At 47.3% G+C, this 19,298-nt stretch overlaps 1 protein-coding gene across 8 annotated transcripts in view; it reads left to right on the top strand.

Annotated features, from left to right (window-relative positions):
• PAICS (phosphoribosylaminoimidazole carboxylase and phosphoribosylaminoimidazolesuccinocarboxamide synthase) overlaps positions 1-16,429 on the top strand; it is a 62,176-nt gene extending 45,747 nt beyond the window's left edge. For all 8 annotated transcript variants that reach the window (XM_045017689.1, XM_045017686.1, XM_045017688.1 and 5 more), the window contains 6 exons: positions 6,619-6,798; positions 6,918-7,031; positions 9,079-9,162; positions 9,258-9,438; positions 11,468-11,626; positions 13,112-16,429. In XM_045017689.1, the coding sequence (XP_044873624.1) occupies positions 6,619-6,798; positions 6,918-7,031; positions 9,079-9,162; positions 9,258-9,438; positions 11,468-11,626; positions 13,112-13,278 (885 nt within the window). In that variant the 3' untranslated portion in view covers positions 13,279-16,429. The remainder of the gene's footprint in view (positions 1-6,618; positions 6,799-6,917; positions 7,032-9,078; positions 9,163-9,257; positions 9,439-11,467; positions 11,627-13,111) is intronic.
• Positions 16,430-19,298: the final 2,869 nt, after the last annotated feature.

Genomic DNA, 19,298 nt, shown 5'->3' with positions numbered 1-19,298 from the left:
GGGAAGAACACCGGGAGGAAGATATCCTGGTTGAGGTGGAAGGCTGACACCACCTTTGGGAGGAAGGCCGGATGTGGTCGAAGCTGCACCTTGTCCCCGTGGAAGACGGTGTATGGCGGACTAACCATCAGAGCGCGGAGCTCAGAGACTCGCCTCGCTGATGTAATGGCGACGAGGAAGGCTGTCTTCCAGGAGAGGTAGAGCAGGGAGCACGTGGCTAAGGGCTCGAAAGGAGGACCCATCAGCTTGGTCAGCACGAGGTTCAAATCCCAGGTCGGGGCAGGACGCCGCACCGGCGGATACAAGCGGTCCAGGCCTTTAAGGAAGCGGGAAACCATCTGGTTAGAGAAGATGGACCGACCTTCCACGGATGGACGAAAGGCGGACACTGCTGCCAGGTGAACTCTCAAGGAGGAGACTGCAAGACCTTGCTCCTTAAGGTACCAGAGGTAGTCCAGGATGGTAGGGACAGGGACTACGAAGGGATTAAGGCCTCGCTGGTCACACCAGAGCGCGAACCGCTTCCATTTCGCCAGATAGGTGGAGCGAGTGGAAGGCTTTCTGCTCTCTAGTAGGACTTGCTGAACTGCCGCGGAACAGTCCCTCTCTGCGTGGGTCAACCACTCAGGTACCAAGCTGTAAGATGGAGGGACTGTAGGCTCGGATGACGGAGTCTGCCGAAGTCCTGAGTAATGAGGTCCGGCCACAACGGGAGGGGGATGGGATCCCGAACGGAGAGCTCGAGCAGCAGGGAGTACCAATGCTGCCTCGGCCAGGCCGGAGCTACGAGAATGACGGTGGCTCTGTCCCTCCGAAGCTTCTGTAATACTCGATGGACGAGCGGGAACGGAGGGAAGGCATAGAGGAGGTGATCCTTCCAGGAATACAGGAAGGCATCCGACAGGGAGCCCGGCGCGTGACCCCGGAACGAGCAGAACAGGTGGCACTTTCTGTTCGCCTTGGATGCGAATAGGTCTACTTGGGGAAACCCCCACCTGCGGAAGATTGTGTGCACGACGTCGGGACGGAGAGACCACTCGTGGGAGAAGAAAGACCTGCTGAGATGGTCAGCCAGCGTGTTCTGTACTCCCGGAAGAAAGGACGCTTCTAGGTGAATGGAGTGGGTCACGCAGAAGTCCCACAGGAGCATCGCTTCCTTGCAGAGGAGGGAAGAGCGGGCTCCGCCCTGCTTGTTCACGTAGAACATTGCTGATGTATTGTCCGTGAACACTGTCACACAGCGGCCTTGCAGGTGGGTGCAGAAGGTGCGACAGGCCAGACGGATCGCTCGCAGCTCGCGGACATTGATGTGCAGAGCGAGCTCCTGGGGCGACCACAGGCCTTGGGTGTGAAGATCGCCCAGGTGAGCCCCCCAACCAAGCGCTGAGGCATCCGTGGTCAGAGTGGCGGACGGGCGAGGAGGGTGGAACGGGACTCCCGTACAGACAGTCTCCGGGTCTAGCCACCAGTTGAGGGACTCGAGGGTTGGCCTGGAGACTGTGACCACCATATTGATGGGATCTCGATGCGGCCGGTACACCGACGCGAGCCAAGTCTGGAACGGGCGGAGGTGAAGCCGCACGTACACGGTGACGTACGTGCATGATGCCATGTGGCCCAGTAGGCGGAGGCAGGAGCGCACCGTCGTGGTTGGGAAGGAGACGAGGTCCTGGATGAGGGAGACCATCGTCTGATGACGAGATTGCGGTAGGCAAGCCCGGGCCAACGAGGAGTCGAGGACTGCTCCGATAAACTCCACCCGCTGCGACGGGATCAAGGTGGACTTCTCGGTGTTGATGAGAAGACCGAGTCGTCGGAAGAGGGACAGTATGTCCGTCAACTGGCCCATCACCAGCTGCCGAGACTGCCCGCGAACCAGCCAGTCGTCGAGATACGGGTATACACGTATCCGACGACGGCGGAGGGCTGCGGCAACCACCGCCATGCATTTGGTAAATACCCTCGGTGCGGTGGAGAGCCCGAACGGCAACACGGCGAATTGGTAGTGGGCGTTGTTGACCACAAACCGGCGGTAACGTCGATGGGGAGGATAGATCACGACGTGGAAGTAGGCGTCCTTCATGTCGAGGGCGGCAAACCAGTCTCCCGGATCCAGAGAGGGAATGATGGTCCCCAGGGTGACCATGCGAAACTTGGGCTTGAGCAGGTACTTGTTCAGCTCGCGAAGGTCCAGGATAGGACGTAGCCCCCCTTTCGCTTTGGGGATGAGAAAATAACGGGAATAGAATCCCCTGCCCTGCCTGTCTTGAGGCACTGCTTCTATGGCACCCACGCTCAACAGAGTCTGGACCTCTTGTAAGAGGACTTGCTCGTGAGAGGGGTCCCTGAAGAGGGACAGGGAGGGTGGGTGGGAAGGCGGGGGCGAAACAAACTGAAGGCGGTATCCCGACTGGACTGTTTGAAGCACCCAGTTGTCTGTTAATTGGGACCACGCCGAAAAGAAATGGGCAAGGCGGTTGTAAAATAAAGGGGAAGGATCCGGTAGGGAGAGTGATGGGCCGTCCTCGAGCGTCCCATCAAAAGGCCTGCTTGGCCCCCTGAGGTGCCTTGGAAGAGGCCTGGCCTTGGCTACGTCTATTGCCGGAAGGACGACGGTGGTTTGTAGCTGGTCGCCGGCTATTATATGGGCGGTAGCGTTGTTGGTTGAAGGACCGGGGGGGTTGCTGCCGGAAGGGCCTGCGCTGCGTTGCCGGCGTGTGCATCCCGAGGGTGCGGATGGCAATGCGGCCGTCTTTCAGGGTCTGGATCCGGGAATCCGTCTTCTCGGAAAATAGACCCTGCGTGTCAAACGGCAGGTCCTGCAGTGTATATTGCACCTCCGGCGGCAGGGTGGAGGACTGCAGCCAGGCGATGCGCCGCATCGTCACGCCGGAGGCTAAGGTCCGAGCTCCGGAGTCCGCAGCGTCGAGGGCGGCCATGATGGAGGACCTAGATGATCTCCTTCCCTCGTCTAACATCGCCGCGAACTCCTGGCGGGAGGCTGTTGGCAGGAGCTCTGTAAATTTCGCCAGGGACGCCATGATGTCGAAGACGTACCTGGCGAGGAGGACCATCTGGTTGGCGATACGCATCTGTAGTCCGCCAGCGGAATAGACCTTACGGCCTAACAGGTCCATACGTCGCGCGTCTTTCGACTTGGGCGCAGGGGCAGGTTGGCCGTGCCTCTCCCTGTCGTTGACCGACTGCACGACCAACGAGTCCGGGGTCGGGTGAGTATATAGATACTCGTAGCCTGTGGGAGGGACAGAGTATTTGGGCTCAACCCCACGGGCCGTAGGAGGGATGGACGCAGGCGTCTGCCAGAGTGTGGTGGCATTCTTTTGAATCGTCTGCACGAATGGCAATGCCACTCGCACTGGAGCCTCTGACCCAACGACGTTCGTTATGGGGTCCTCGTCCTCCTGGACCTCCGCCACCGGGAGAGCCATAGCCGTCGCCACACGGCGAAGTAGGTCCTGGTGCGCCTTCAAGTCTATCGGCGGAGGCTCCTTGGTCGACGCTCCGGCTACCGCCTCATCAGGTGAGGACGAGGATAAGCCCTGGACGACCGCCTCCGACGATGGATCTGCTGCCTGCTTGTCAGGAGGGTCGGGCTGCGTGTGCCCCTGGGGTTCAGGTGGTATGGAACCCGCGCCTGGTGGTGAAGGGGCCGGTCGGCTGACTGTCGCCTCTGGTACCCTGCGCTCAGACGCCGGGGCTCTCGGGGGGAATGGTGCCCCCTGAGGATGGCCCTGCGGGGTGGGCGGCAGGTTGCCGTAGCCGTCTGCCCCGGAAGCGACCGACGCGGGGCGGGATGGCCATGGAGGTTCCGAGGCGCTGACGGAGTGCGCCGCCGAATAAGGCAGTCTGTCTCCGGACGGCAGCGAAGATCGATGCTGGTCCGCTCGGTACCGGGATGGCGACCGGGAGCGACGTCCGTCACGGTGCCGGGAGCTCGACCGGTGCCGGGAGCTCGACCTGGATCCGGATCTACGGTGCCGGGAGCGGCTGTGCGAATCGCGGTGCCGGGAACGGTGCCGGGACGGAGACCTTCGCCGGTGCCGACGCGACGGTGACCTGGACCTGGTGCGACGCCGGGAGTGCGACCAGTACCGCGACCGGCGTCGCGACGGCGATCGGTACCGCGATGGCGAGCGGTGCCGAGATCACGAGCGACGGGACGGAGATCTGCCATGGGACCGGGAACGTGACCGGGACCGGGTGTGCCGTCCATGTCGTCTGTCCAGAGAGGGCGGTCGGGTCATTCTGGCCGGCTTTCCCACCGACACGACAGTCCGCACCGGCGGTGCCGGGGGCCGGAGGCTCGGTGCCTCTATGAGCTGAATCAGCTCACGCGCGGAAGAGAATGTCTCCGGCGTAGACGGCAGCCGGGGCTCAACCACGGTCGGTACCGGGGAGCGTGGTGGCGCCGGACTCGACGGCCCTTGCGGCGCCGGAGTCAAAGGCCCGGTGCACGACTTGTGCACGGCCACCGCGGGGGCCGCAGGTGGCGCAATCGTTTTCGCCGAGTCCTCAGCGCGGGCCTTAGCAAGCGCCTTCGCCAGCTTGTGTCTTTTTGAAGGCGAGAGCGAGCGGTGCCGGGTCTTCGTAGCCGCCTTCTGAGGCTGCGGGGCCGCGGTGCCTGAGCGGCTTGGTGCCGCCGATGCGCTCTGCACCGAGGAAGCTCGCGGTGCCGGCGCGGACGGTGCCGGGGGCTGGAGCGACGCTTCCATCAGGAGCTGTTTTAAGCGGATATCCCGCTCCTTGCGAGTTCGCGGTTTGAAGGTGGAACAGAGCGAACACTAATCTGTTCTATGTCCTTCGCCCAGGCAACGGAGGCAGGCGTCGTGCGGGTCTCCGACAGGCATAGGCCTCTGGCACAATGCGCAGGGCTTAAAGCCCGGTGCTTTGGGCATGAGCCCGCACCGGGGGAGGCAAAGGGGGAAACCCCCCCTTAACCTTATCTAAACACTAACTATCTAACTAACAGAACTGTAAAAACTAATCACTAAACTAACTATGTACAAACAAGTAGCGAGAGCTAGGGTTGTGGAGGACAGAGAGCACTCCACAGTTCCAACTGGCCGTCACGGGCGGTAAGAAGGAACTGAGGAGCGGACGGGCCGGCTGGGGTATATATTCAGCGCCATAGCGGTGCCACTCCAGGGGGCGCCCAGCCGACCCGCCGGAGTTGCTAGGGTAAAAAAGTTCCGAGATGCCGTGCACGCGCGGCACGCACACCTAACTGGAATGCATAGGAGCAATCACTCGAAGAAGAACCTTTTCTCTTATGCTACTGAAAGGGACAAAAGCAAGCTGAGTTTGGTTAGGGAGCATTGGCTTCATAGTATGCTTCCTCGCAGAGTTCTGCAAGCTGGTAAGGGTATGGGGGTGAGAGAGAAATGGCACTAAGAGGATAGTGACCAGTCTTTAATAACTCTTCAGTGATATTCAGGGGTACTCAGTAGCAGAGGTTCCAAACAGAGTAGCTGCCTTGGGGCTGGATGGCAAATGGGCAGGGAAGACTTTCCCCAAGGGACTGTGATCTATTTTCTTGCATGCTGGCCACTTCAGGAGGCTTAACTTCTTTCCTTTGAGGGGAAAATGTGGCTAAAACTCTGGGAAGTGGTATCCTTGTGAAACTTTGAGAGTGTCTGTCTCTCTCTCTCTCTCTCTCTCTTTTTTTCTTGTTCCTTTTCCCCCAATTGGAGGGGAGCATGAAAGGACCTGGCCAGTAATCATCCTGGTGCTTCAGCAACATACAAGGGCGTTCTTTTTTGAAATCAGATGACAAGCATATATCTTGTATATAGAAAGGTCGTATTCAGTGCATGTTATGGCAAAATCTGTACTTCAAGATTTTACAACAGTTGCTTTTCATACAGCAACTTCTGTCCAATTCAGGATTGAAAGAACTCTTGAAAAGTGACTTAAAATATAGATCAAGTAGTCTTACTGTAATGTGCTGACTGCTTCCAAATAAACAGGTTGAAAATAACATTTAGAGTCAAACTTGAATTACTTGATTAAATACTAGCAGTGAAACTCTTCTTGGAATTTGTTGAAACTGAACTGTCTGTAGTCCAGTAGAAATAGATTTGTAGGCTCGGTGGTGGTTAGAGTTGAAAGGTGAACAGTGTTGCAGTTTATTATTTTAATACCACATACAGTGGAGATAAAAGAAATATAGACACACATCCCTCCATTGCTGTCTGCGAAAGTATTAGTGGTATAACTAGCTAATCCTTTAGGATTTATCAGGGTTTCTAGAAACATTCACTGAATTAGAAATTTTGTGGACTATTGACCTAAAAATAGTTAAAGCTTTGTCTTAAACTCACTTCTGTGATGCACCTTCAAGACTTAATGTTCAAGTAACCAATGCTTTTTTCAAGTTATCTTAAAAGTCTTGCAGCTTCGATTTCTCAGTACTGTTGTGATTAAAATTCTTGCCAGGAGTTATCAAATATCAATTTAAAGCCACAAAACCTGTCCGTTACTGGATTTCAAATTATTCTCTTCACTGTTTACTAGGCTTTCTTTTAATCTAACTCAAGTCAGGTGTAATTGTTGTTAATTGATCTTATTCTATGCAAGTTTATTTTACTTCATTCACAGGATGATGCTGCTAATGATCCACAATGGTCTGAGGAGCAACTAATTGAAGCCAAGTTCTGCTTTGCTGGACTTACTATTGGACAAACCGAGGTGGATATTATGGCCCACTCTACACAGGCTATTTTTGAGATACTGGAAAAATCTTGGTTACCCCAGAACTGTACTCTTGTAGACATGAAGGTATAAGAAAAATCTATCTTGTAGATCATGGTTCTGAAAGTAGTGGACTAAGTTTTTTTTATGCTACTTTACAGCTCTTGAAAATAGCTGTCAAATTTACTTTTGTTTACTTTTGCTAGATTGAGTTTGGTGTTAATATAACTACAAAAGAGATTGTCCTTGCTGATGTTATTGATAATGATTCTTGGAGGCTGTGGCCATCAGGAGACCGAAGCCAACAGAAGGACAAACAGGTAATACTATTACCATTTTGGGTCTGAATTAGAGATAAAAAACAAAACTACATCTCATTTTGGCGCCGGGGTGTGTGTGTAGAGACAGCATTCAAGCAACTGCTGTGAGTTGCTTTTCTTAGCATTCTATGCCTATGTGAGGTATGCCACAAAGCATTTAGGGTCTGATCCTGTTCAAGTCAGTGGCAAAACTTCCATTCACTTTAATGGCAACAGAATCAAGTCCTTAAGGATGCCTGTATCATTAATAGGAATTTCCACCATATTTTCTGGTGTTATCATAGTGCCCTGTGTAGTGTCAAGTCTGCAGGGATCTCCAGAACTTCTAGCATAAAATGTACTTCTCCGAGTGTGAACTATTCAAATAACTGAGTAACACACACACACTTATAAAGTACTAAAAGTCAGAAACATGCCATGAAGATGAAAATCGGTTCACCAATGCGTCTGAAGTTTCTCCTTTCAGAGCCTTGGTTTGTCTAGGCCAAAGTTTGTCCTGTTTTAACTCAATGTAACTGATAACTAACACTGATATAATTGCTGGTCTAGACCAGTGGTTCTCAGCTGTGAGTACACGTACTCCTGGGGGTACACAGAGGTCTTCCATGTGTACATCACCTCATCTAGATATTTGCCTAGTTTTACAACAGGCTACATAAGGAGCACTAATGAATTCAGTACAAACTAAAATTTCATACAGACAATTACTGTTTATACCGATCTGTATATTATACACCGAAATGTAAGTACAATATTTATATTCCAGTTGTGATTTATTTTACAATTATATGGTAAAAATGAGAAAGCAAGCATTTTTTCAGTAATAGGTTCTGTGACACTTGTATTTTTGTCTGATTTTGTAAGCAAGTAGGTTTTTTTAAGTGAGGTGAAACTTGCGGGGTATGCAAGACAAATCAGACTTCTGAAAGGGAAAGGTTGAGAGCCACTAGTCTAGACAGTCCACAGATGTTTGTTTCCTGGAACAAACGTTTGTGGTTTATGCTAGGCTGAGTCCATTGGAGGGCACCATTTTAGCTGCATTGAATGTTGCTTTCATGGAACTTCTGTGATTTTAGTCACTTCCACTAATAATGTAGACACTCCCCAATAAACACAAGCTGCCATAACCTATGTCTGTGATAATCCAAGATACAGCGGTGTTCCAGTGCTATTACTAACAAATTTAAACTGGAAAGCCACATTAGGTCTACTTCCTTTAAAAACTGAATGAAATGAAAAATTATAGTGTTTCCTCTTCACTTATTTCAGCTGTTATACTACAGAATGCTTCTGAGCAAATCCTTGGTGTGGTGATAATCCACCATTACTATAACTTGGGGGGGAGGGGTGTTAGGTGTTGGCTGTACTTTACTGCAGTTGCTGTCCTGTGATTAAAGCTCTGCTTCCAAATTAAAATTAACGTGCCAAAGCAGCATGGTGTATACACCTCTACTTTGATATAACTCTGTCCTTGGGAGCCAAAAAATCTTACCGTGTTATAGGTGAAACCGTGTTATATTGAACTTACTTTGATCCACTGGAGTGCGCAGCCCTGCCCCGCCCCCCCGGAGCACTGCTTTACCGCGTTATATCCAAATTTGTGTTATACCGGGTGGCGTTATATCGAGGTAGCGGTGTATTTGCGAGGAAGCCAACAACTGACTTCAGTTGGGCATGAGAGGGCTGGCTAACACATCATGGCTGAGGCAACCAAGCACAGAAGTTGAGTTTTCTCTCGGAAAGGAATTGACTGAAGTAGAGGGTGTTCTGACTCTACTGTAATGTGGTGGACAATACTGCTTGCTGGAGCTAATGGCTCAAAATTTGAGATGTGGGGATTCCCTTGATGTCATGTTGGCCTCAATTCATGGGGAAGAAGCTATTATAGAATATATTTCATGAAACAGGTGTTTGAAAGATGGCATAAATTTCTCTAGCCTCTGGTAGTTGGATGGTTGCACCTGGTTGAATATTTATGTAGAAAAATGATCGACCATCACACTTCCAAATAGAACATCAGGAGTAACTTGCTATCTGTGTATTTCAGTCTTACCGTGATCTAAAAGAAGTGACTCCTGAAGCGCTGCAGATGGTTAAAAGAAACTTTGAATGGGTTGCAGAAAGAGTGGAGGTACCCCGTTTATATTAACTGTAGTCTGTAGAAATTGACAATTTTGTGTACTCTATTAAAGTACTGTGGTTCATTTTCCTTTCTTTCCATTCCAGTTGCTGCTGAAAACAAAGAGCCATGGTAGAGTTGTGGTATTGATGGGATCATCTTCTGATCTTGGTCACTGTGAAAAAATTAAAAAAGCATGTGCAAACTTTGGAATTCCTTGTGAGCTACGAGTGACATCTGCTCACAAAGGACCAGATGAAACTCTGAGGATCAAGGCAGAGTATGAAGGTAAACCTTCAATAATTATGTATTAAGTTTAGAACCAATAACTAGAGTTCTTGAGATTCCTTAGAACTTTGCCACAAACTGTGCGTGAAGTTTATCGCCCTCTTCTTTATAACCACCTTTTACGTACGTGAAGATTTATCATGTCTCCTCTTAGTCTTCTCTCCTCCAGACTAAACCCAGGGGTTTTTTTTCAGTCTTTCCTTATAGGTCGTGTTTTCTAGACCTTTAATCATTTTTGTTGCTCTCCCCTAGACTTTCTCCAACTTTTGGTGCCCAGAACCTGAAACGGTGTTACAATTGAGGCCATATCAGTGCTGAGAAGAGTGGAAGAATTAATACTTTTTGTCTTGCTTACAACACTTCTGCTAATACATCACAGAATGGGGGGAGGCGTGTTTTTTGCAGCAATATTACATACTTGACTCATTTACTTAGTGGTCCATTGTAACACTCAGATCCTTTTCTGCAGGACTCCTTCCTAGGCAGTCATTTCCCATTTTGTATTTGTGATTATTCCTTCCTAAGTGTAGTACTTTGCATTTGTCCTTATTGAACTTCATCCTGTTTATTTCAGACCATTTCTCCAATCTATCAGGGTCATTTTGAATGCTAATCCTATCCTCCAAAATGCTTGTGACCCCTTCCAGTTTGGTATTGTCTGCAAGTGGTACTCTGTATCATAGTCAACAGCTCCTTCTCCCGCATCCAGGCCTGTCTAAGTCTAATGGCTTCTTTCTCCCCAAAAATCTTGCATTCCTCTCTATCCCAACAGCTAAAATGCTTTCTCAGGCCCAGATCATCTCAACATCTTGGATTACTGCAATGTCCTGCTACATACACACACGTTATTCTGTTTATTATTCCTTATTGTTTTAAAAATGTCAGCTGCTAAAACTTAAGTCTCCCCTTCATCTAATGTCATCTGTTTTGGAACACACCACTGGCTGCCCTTCGCACTGCAGCTGGGTAGAAAACCATATCTTGTGATGCCCATGAATAGAAAACAATGAATAATGGAGTGGACATGGGGTCGTCAATCTCTCAGAACTGCTGTGCCGAGTCTTCATTTATTCACTCTAATTTAAGGTTTCGCGTGCCAGTAATGCATTTTAACCTTTTTAGAAGGTCTCTTTCTATAAGTCTATAATATATAAATAAACTATTGTTGTACGTAAAGTAAATAAGGTTTTTAAGATGTTTAAGAAACTTCTTTTAAAATTAAATTAAAATGCAGAGCCCCCTGGACCGGTGTCTAGGACCCGGGCAGTGTGAGTGCCACTGAAAATCAGCTCGTGTGCCGCCTTCGGCACCTGTGCCATAGGTTGCCTACCTCTGGGGTGGACACTAGTAAAGTCTATCAAAAAACCCTTAGATTTAATTTAAAAACCATGTGCCTTGACTGAACATAAGGAGTAATTTCACTTGTTGCTGTTACCATGGCAAGCATAGGTTTGCAGGTACTTCCATGCACCATTGTATACTCTGTGCATGTAGATATGGGAGTTGGGGCACAGTGTGGGCAAGCACAGATTTTTCCAGGTGTTATTTAGAGGATCTTACTTTGAACTTTGCAGAACTGATATTCACGGATTTTGTTGCAACAGGCTAAAGTTTTTAATTAATAGAGAAGCCAGTGAGTCAACAGTTTCCATTAAGAAATAGCCAGTACCCACCATTATCGTGACTCTTAAACGTTTTCTTCCCCTGCTTGAGAAAGGGATTAGGTGCATGAGTTGCCCCTAGCATGCTACTTCTGTAGATGGTGTGACAAGAGCAGTGACTGACAGTTACTGAATATTACTATAGGGAATTACAACATTGTATTCTACAAAGGAGAAATCTGAGCAGCAGTAAAACTAAAATGACACAAAAATTTCAAAAAAAGGTGTTTGTGTTGTGGGGGAGGGGGTATTTAGACAAAGAGTCTTTCCATGAAAGCAGGTCGGGGAAAGGAAAAATGCATAGATCTCTCTCCCCCTCCCCCCATTGGTTTTTGATACTTTCTTGTTAACGCTTGTGTGTGTGTTAGGTGATGGAATCCCTACCGTGTTTGTGGCGGTAGCTGGCAGAAGCAATGGCTTGGGACCAGTGCTGTCTGGTAACACGTCATATCCAGTTGTCAACTGTCCTCCTCTCTCAGCCGATTGGGGTTCTCAGGATGTCTGGTCTTCTCTTAGACTGCCCAGTGGTAAGAAGCATGTTGACCTATGGTACATGTAGTTACATTCTTCTAGTAATTAGCCCCCCCCTTTTTTTTAAATACTGGACACATCTGCCAGATTCAACAGTGCTGAAAACGCCTTTGTCCCATTTTATATTGTCGGTTCAGCCAGTGCTGAAGATGGTTTGGTGGGGTAAATCTTGTTGACTGTTGTCATTAAAATTTCAATTTCCTGGCATAGATGGAGGTGGAGCCTTAGAAAATCAAAGAGGAGTAAACTTGACTTTCATTATATTCTTACTCAGACAACTGAAGTTTAAAATAGGTATCTGAATTTAAAAAAAAAAATCAGCTTGAGAATTATTTTCACGTTTTACCTTCATGAAACTGTTTTAGTATTCAGAGTAGCAACCGTGTTAGTCTGTATCTGCAAAAAGAACAGGAGTACACCGCTACCTCGATATAACGCCACCCGATATAACATGAATTTGGATATAATGCGGTAAAGCAGAGCTCCGGGGGTGCAGGGCTGCGCACTCCGGTTGATCAAAGCAAGTTCAACATGACACATAACATAACACGGTTTCACCTTTTTTGACTCCCAAGGACAGCGTTATATCGAGGTAGAGGTGTACTTGTGGCACCTTAGAGACTAAAATTTATTTGAGCATAAGCTTTCGTGGGCTACAAAAGCTTTGCTCAAATACATTTGTTAGTCTCTAAGGTGCCACAGGTACTCCTGTTTTAGTATGTTTGTTAACCTAGCAACTGATTATAGCAAGGATCTTTTAGTTTTATATAATGTAGAAATAATTAGTTTGCTGTTAAACTGCGTCAGTTCAAGGGGTACATGTAGCTTGAAATTAAAAGCTGCATTTTCATAGACACTGAACAGTCCTCCTTATACATTCAGTAGTCTATTCAGATTTCAGGGTATCTGCTGACTTAATCATTGTTGCCAATAGTTATAGCAACACTGAATGAGAGAGGCTAAGGGGTTCTCAGACTGGGAGGGGGGGGTTGCGAGCTGTCAGCCTCCACCCCAAACCCTGCTTTGCCTCCAGCATTTATAAGAGTGTTAAATATATAAAAAGGTGTTTTTAATTTATAAAGGGGGGCATTGCATGCAGAGGCTTGCTATGTGAAAAGGGTCACCACTGACCATACATATGGGACGGATTGGGTTTTTTTGTTTTGTTTTGTTTTTAAATCATCAAAGGCAAGGGAATTCCACCTTCTTCAAATATGCAGAAAGGTTTGGGGCATGTTGAGACTATCAGTTGAAAACTAGCAATCTTGTCTTGTTTCGGAATGAGGGAATAAGGTCATAATCTTTAGGGTTATTGAGGTTACTTATGCTTTACCTTTTTTAAATTAGACTGGACAAAGTAATTAAAATAAAAAATCCCGCAGTAACCGTCAGGGCCTGAAAAATTACTTGTTAGTAATTTTTATGATCATTGTAAATCCCATTTGGATAACAGATTGGATTTTTTTCTTCTTCTGCAACAGGTCTTGGCTGTCCTACTATACTCTCACCCGAAGGAGCTGCCCAGTTTGCTGCTCAGATTTTTGGATTAAGTAACCACTTGGTGTGGGCCAAGCTGCGCTCAAGCATGTTGAATACGTGGATCTCCTTGAAGCAAGCTGACAAAAAACTTAGAGAATGCGCCTTATAAATAACATGTTAAAAGGAAAGTAATGCATACCTTATATTGGCTACGTAAAAAATAGTGCCATGTGCAAACTGTACGATGATACATCTTGTATGGTAGATAGTCTCTACAATTGGTCTCGTTTTCTGTTTTTTAATAAATGAAAGCATACGGGATAGTTTGACTTGCTCAAAATTATGTTCTGCTTTAGTCCTTGTATACTGCTTTAACTACAGACTTCATAATATCAAAATGAAGGTTTAATGCAATGTGCACTGGAATTTAATCAGTTTTCCCTAGCAGCATTACTACAGAATGTTACTGATGAAGGTTGGATTTACTAACTCCACTGAGTGGACTGCCAATCCAAAAGAGAAAATGTTTATGCTGTTCTGCTTGCAGTTATGAAAATATGCTCCCTAAGCAATAACATAGCTGTAGATTGCAATCCTAACTGGAAGATGGTTCTGGAATGGACTCGGACATCCAGCCTCCCTCTGAGATTGTAAAAGTGTATGGAAGAAAGCCAGCCATATCACAAGATAGGATGTTTGCTTCAGGAAATATTGAAATAAACTATGTCCTCATATTAATAATGCTTCTTATACAGCAGTAGACGAGATTAACTCCGAGTAGTAATCATGAGTTCAAAACTGACTTGTAAGCCTTTTGTCCTCTGTTCAAGTACACTGAGTTCTTTCCATTTCATTAGTTCTGCTTTAAAGAGCCTCTCATAAGATCATAGCAGACTTCATTTTTAGAAAATGTTGGTTGGGGTGTGTGCGTCTTTCTCCCCTTATTTTTATAGTGAGAAAAAGTTGGTTGCTAAGGAATCTCCCATAATTGAAGGTGGAAATAAACAATTAAGTGAAATAATTAGATCTAAGCATGACTTTTTCCTCCATGAAACTATTGTTTTTAATTAGGTCAGCTTTATTACAGTACTGATTCTAACAAACATGCAATTTCTCAACTAATGTAATAGCATATGCTTTTAAAATTACAAATAAACTGTTAAATTCCAATTTGCTTTATGAAGAGGTTTCTCCAGTGGGTATATTCATGCTAACTGTCTAGATTTATTTTTTTTTAAGTTACATGCCCTGGCTGATACTAAACTAAAAATGGTTGTGCTAAACAACTTGCTTGACTTGGTGCTTTACAACTACATGCATGCAGCACTACTAACATGCAACCAACTTTTGCAAAGTGCAGTATCAGGCAGCATGCTTTGGAGGGGGAGAGGAGGCTTTGACTAGAGATACAGGAACGAGCCCCTATGCCTACAGGAAGTCCCATCGGTGCTTTCATAGTCACATTGATATATGGACCCTAAAGTCTTGCTTACCTCAAAGGCTGACACACAGGGCCAGCTTTATGAACTGTGGGGCCCGATTCGAATACCTGGCAGCGGTCCAGGTCTTCGGCGGTGAGGAGTCCGCTCCGGGTCTTCCGTGGCACCAAAGGACCCCCGCTGCCGAAAACCCCCAGCGTGGACACCCCACCCCCTGCCGCCGAAATGCCACCAAAGACCCGGCCCAGACCACCACCAGGTGAGTTAAAAAATAAAGAAATAAAACGGTGTCTAAGGTGTGGGGCCCGATTCCAGGGAATTGCCCTAAAGCTGGCCCTTCTGACACACCATTACCTTTATGATACTTAATATATGTACCATGGAAGGAATGAAGAACTCAGTTCATCCTGCTGGGATTTGAACCTCTGATCCCTGAGAGTTTAGGAAGAGGTTTATAGTACATAGCTATTGTGACCGGAGACATGTTTGGTATTAGAGAGACTTCTTGTGGTGGTGGTGATCCATTAAGATACTGTAATAGAGAACATGGACCATGTGGCATGGTGCAAGACCTGAGGCTTGAACCAAAGGCTGGGAATCAGGCCATGTATTAAAGCAGATGCTTACAAGTTCACTGTCCGGTACATGAACTTGGCAAGAGTACTGCTAGCCTTGCTAAAACACAGGCACTCCTAAGAACCATCAGGTACCAGGTATGTGTGTGAAGCTGTTCCAAAAGCTTAGCACAGGTACATCCTTACCTAGTACAAGATGAGGCTTTAACAGAAGTGATAATTATGGATGTTTTGCCTGAAACAAGTGGAGCAAGGAACAAGGGAAGGTAACAAGCAGCTGTTATGAAACTTCAAAGTTACAAAAACAGGAATAAACCTCCCTGTTAGCATAGGGAAAATTCACAAGCTAAAACAATAGATAATCTAATGTATTTCCTTGCTAGTGCTTACAATTTCTGTAATTTTAGATGAATCTTTTTAGGAGCTGGTTTACCTGCTTGGTCTCTGTCTCTCTATCCTGAAAGGGAACAAAGAGAGCACAAACAAAACCTCCCCCCCCCCCCCCCAAGATTTGAAAGTATCTTCTTTCCCCATTGGTCCTTCTGGTCAGGGGCCAACTAGGTTAATTGAACCGATTAACCCCTTACAGATAAGTGATCCTGTACCTCTGAGTGGGAGGAATTTTGTGTTACTGCATACATAAAGGTGGTTACCCTTCCCTTTATTTTTATGACGGGGGTCTTAAGGAGTATTGGTCCTAAATAGCGTTGGTTGGGAATTTTCCAACAAAACACATCAAAATGCCATTTGTTGAAACTGCTCAAAGGAAAGGGTGATTTTGATGAATTTCCAGTTTTGAAATTTTATTTGAAAAGCGCTGCATTATTTAAAAATTGCTTTCTACTTTCCATGTCTTCACTGACATAATACAACTCTCTAATTTCCTACCTATATTTTCAAACATTTTTTCATTTGGATGTTTTGTCTAGAAATGTGCAGCAGAGATATTTACTTCTGGACTCCTGAAAGTATTTTCTCTTGTGAGCATGAGGTGTTTAAAAAAAAAATGGCTCAGAAAAAAGGAATAGCAGGTGAGCGAGGTGGATGTACTTAACAGGAGGTTGCAAAAACACAAAACAAAAGCTTGGGGGGGGGGGGTTAGGGATGGTGCTTTGATGTATGAAGGAAGCTTGAATGTTTTATATTAATTTACATCTACCCCATTTTTCCTGGAAGACCAAACTGGAGACCTAGTAAGACCTAGATCTCAGATGCTAATAAAGTGAATTGGGATAGTGACTTTTGTTCACTGTTCAAAATTCTACTTTGACACTGTCTAATGTAATTAAAATAGCTTCATACATAATTGGTAGAAAAGAATTGTTTTTGTGAATTCAGTAATGCTATCTTTCCAGTTTAGGTCTGAGAACCACTCAGCAATTGCAGAGTAGCAAGAATGGGTGTCAACTGCTCAGAGGTAGGGGAAGTCCAGATGACTCCCCCCCCACCAATCTTTTACATAAGAAAACACCACCCCCTTTTAAGTAAAAGGGGCACAAACTCAATTTTGTGTGTCTGCAAGTCACATTTAATTGGGTTCTGTTCTAAGGCCTTGTCTACACTGGCAAGTTTCTGCACAGTAAAGCAGCTTTCTGTGTTATAACTCCAGAGGTATACACACAAATTGTGCAGGTGCAGTGATGTAAACCCCCCCCCCCCCCCAGAGGTACACAACTTTCTGTGCCAGGGGTACAGTGCCACTGTAGACACCCTAGTCAATTACAGTGCTGCAACTGGCCTCCAGGAGGTGTACCACAATACCTGTTCTCACCTCTCTGGTAACCAGTTTGAACTCTACTGCTCTGCCTTCAGGTGACCAATCATCATCCCCACCCCTTAAATGGCTTGGGAATTTTCAAAGTCCCCTTCCTGTTTGCTCGGTGACATGTGCAGTGGTCTCAAGGCATCTTTCTAGGTGGCCATGCCTGCACCATGCATCAGGCGATCCCCTGCTTGGAGCAGTGCCAAGCTGATGGGACCTCATCAGCATTTGGGGAGAGTAGGCTGTCAGTCCCAGCTGTGCTCCAGCCATAGGAATTATATTTACAGATTTCACAATGCATGACAGAAAGGGGCCATGACCAGGACACAGTTCAGTGCAGGGTCCAAGTGAAGGACCTGTAGAACACCTACCACAAGGCACAGGGGGCAAACTGCCACACTGGTGCTGCGCCCATGAGCTGCCGGTTCTACAAAAAGCTGGACGTGATACTCAGTGGTGACCCCACCTCCACTGTAAAGGCCACTGTGGATACTTTGGTGGCTTGCATGCCAGTCAAGAGTGGACCAAGCCCAGAGGAAGAAATCTTGGATGTGGAGGGGGAGGCAGAGGACAAGTCGGAGGTCAGAGAGGTATGCAGCCACGAGCTCTTCTCAGCCACGGAGGACACTAGCCAGTCACAGCTGTTGGATCTTGGCAAGTGCAAACAGGAAAGGGGGCCCCTGGTAAGTGGATGTGACTTTGGGAATCGCTGAAGTTGCAGAAAGCAGGCTTGTGTCGGTATGATGCACGTACCGCCACATGCCTAGTCTGAGCAACGGAACAGGGTGTTGACTGACTCCCTCACTTCATGGGAATCTGCCTCAGAGCTCTCCATGGAACTCTCAAGGAGATACTGGGCAATCCGCTACCACAGATTCTTTCGCAGAGCTGCTTTGTTTCTTACCTCATTAAGGGTAACTTTCCTATGCCACTCTGCTGTCACTAGGGGGAGGGAAGGGGAAAACCATTGCTGTACATAAGGGCCAGGGCAGAAGCCACGGTGTTAGAGAAGACCCTCCCTTAACTCACTGCTGAAGGTGAGCAGGGAATCATCACACAGCCTGTGGAAAATGTGGGGACAAGAATGATTATAAGCCTCCCCCCCCCACACACACAGTACTAGCTCTCCTTGAGAGCCACATGCCCACTGTACAGAACATTGATTTCCCCTGCCCCTGCAATTACTCACTAGTGGGGGGGGGGGGTCCTGTGGCTCATGGGTGCTTGCCTGGCAGCAGCCAATTAGTGACAGGTATGTGAGTAGTGGCTGTGTTTTAAATCAGTGGTCTCTGTATTGCAAACAATACTACTTCTGTAAAATGTTGCATTTTGGCTTCACAGATATTACCTTGAGAGCCCAGCCTCCCTCTGTTATTGCTGGCTGAACGGCTGCAGAGAAATAGAAAGCATCAATGAAGAACTAAAGGGGACTTTCTGCATGAGGTCATGATGCACTCTGCAGCCAAAAAACAAGAACTGAAGGAGTGGTGGGACAACGAGAAGAGGAACCGAAAGGAGACCGCAGCACACCCAAAAGAAGCCACGGAGCAGCTCTTAAACGTTAGAGTGCCCAGAGGACACGCTCAAGGCACTACTAGCGCTGCAAACTGAGCAGCTCTGCGCCCACTGTCCCTTGCAGCTGCTGTTGCAAAACTTCTTCCCATGCGCCCCCAGACACTGCCAACACACTTATCAACCTCCTGGCTCTAGTCTGTACCTGATGCATTCCACTCCTGCCCCATCACAGTCCAGCCCTGTGGACTCCCAGTATCCACTGCACTCAACACCCATCCTTCTGCAGTTTATCCCTGCTGAAGTACAGTATCTGCTGAACTGTACTCCAACGGAGACTGCTGGATCTGATACCTGGACATACAAAAATCTTTAACCATCCCAGCACCTTACCTCCTCCTGAGATCCTCCCTTCCCCCATCCCCATCAGTATTGATGTGTGTTTGTTTGTCTCTCTCTAGTTGTTTTTTAATAAAATAATTGTTTTGGTTTGAAAGCAATCTTTATTCCATTAATAAGCAAACAGAGCCCTGCAAAGCAGCACGTAATTTTTTTTTTAACACCTTCATAGTGCATTGTCTGCACTAATCACAATCACCTCCTAGCCTTACAAGCAGTGCACTCCCAAGCATAACAAATATTAGTGGCTTTCAGCTTCAAATTGCTGCCTCAAGGCAACCATAGTCCTTATCCCGTGCTGCACCCCTCTAACAGCCCTGGTCTCTGGGACCTGGTTTACACTGGGGAGGGTGCAGATTGATCTAAGTTATGCAACTCCAGCTACATGAACAACATAGCAGAAGTCAACATACTTAGATCTACTCACCGCTGTGTCTTCACTCCCACCCTGGTGGAGTACCGGAGTCAACGGGAGAGCACTCAGGGGTCTATTTAGGTCTAG

Source organism: Mauremys mutica, chromosome 5, assembly GCF_020497125.1.
Source record: "Mauremys mutica isolate MM-2020 ecotype Southern chromosome 5, ASM2049712v1, whole genome shotgun sequence".
Lineage (NCBI taxonomy): Eukaryota > Metazoa > Chordata > Testudines > Geoemydidae > Mauremys > Mauremys mutica.
This window is presented reverse-complemented; position numbering and strand designations above follow the sequence as displayed.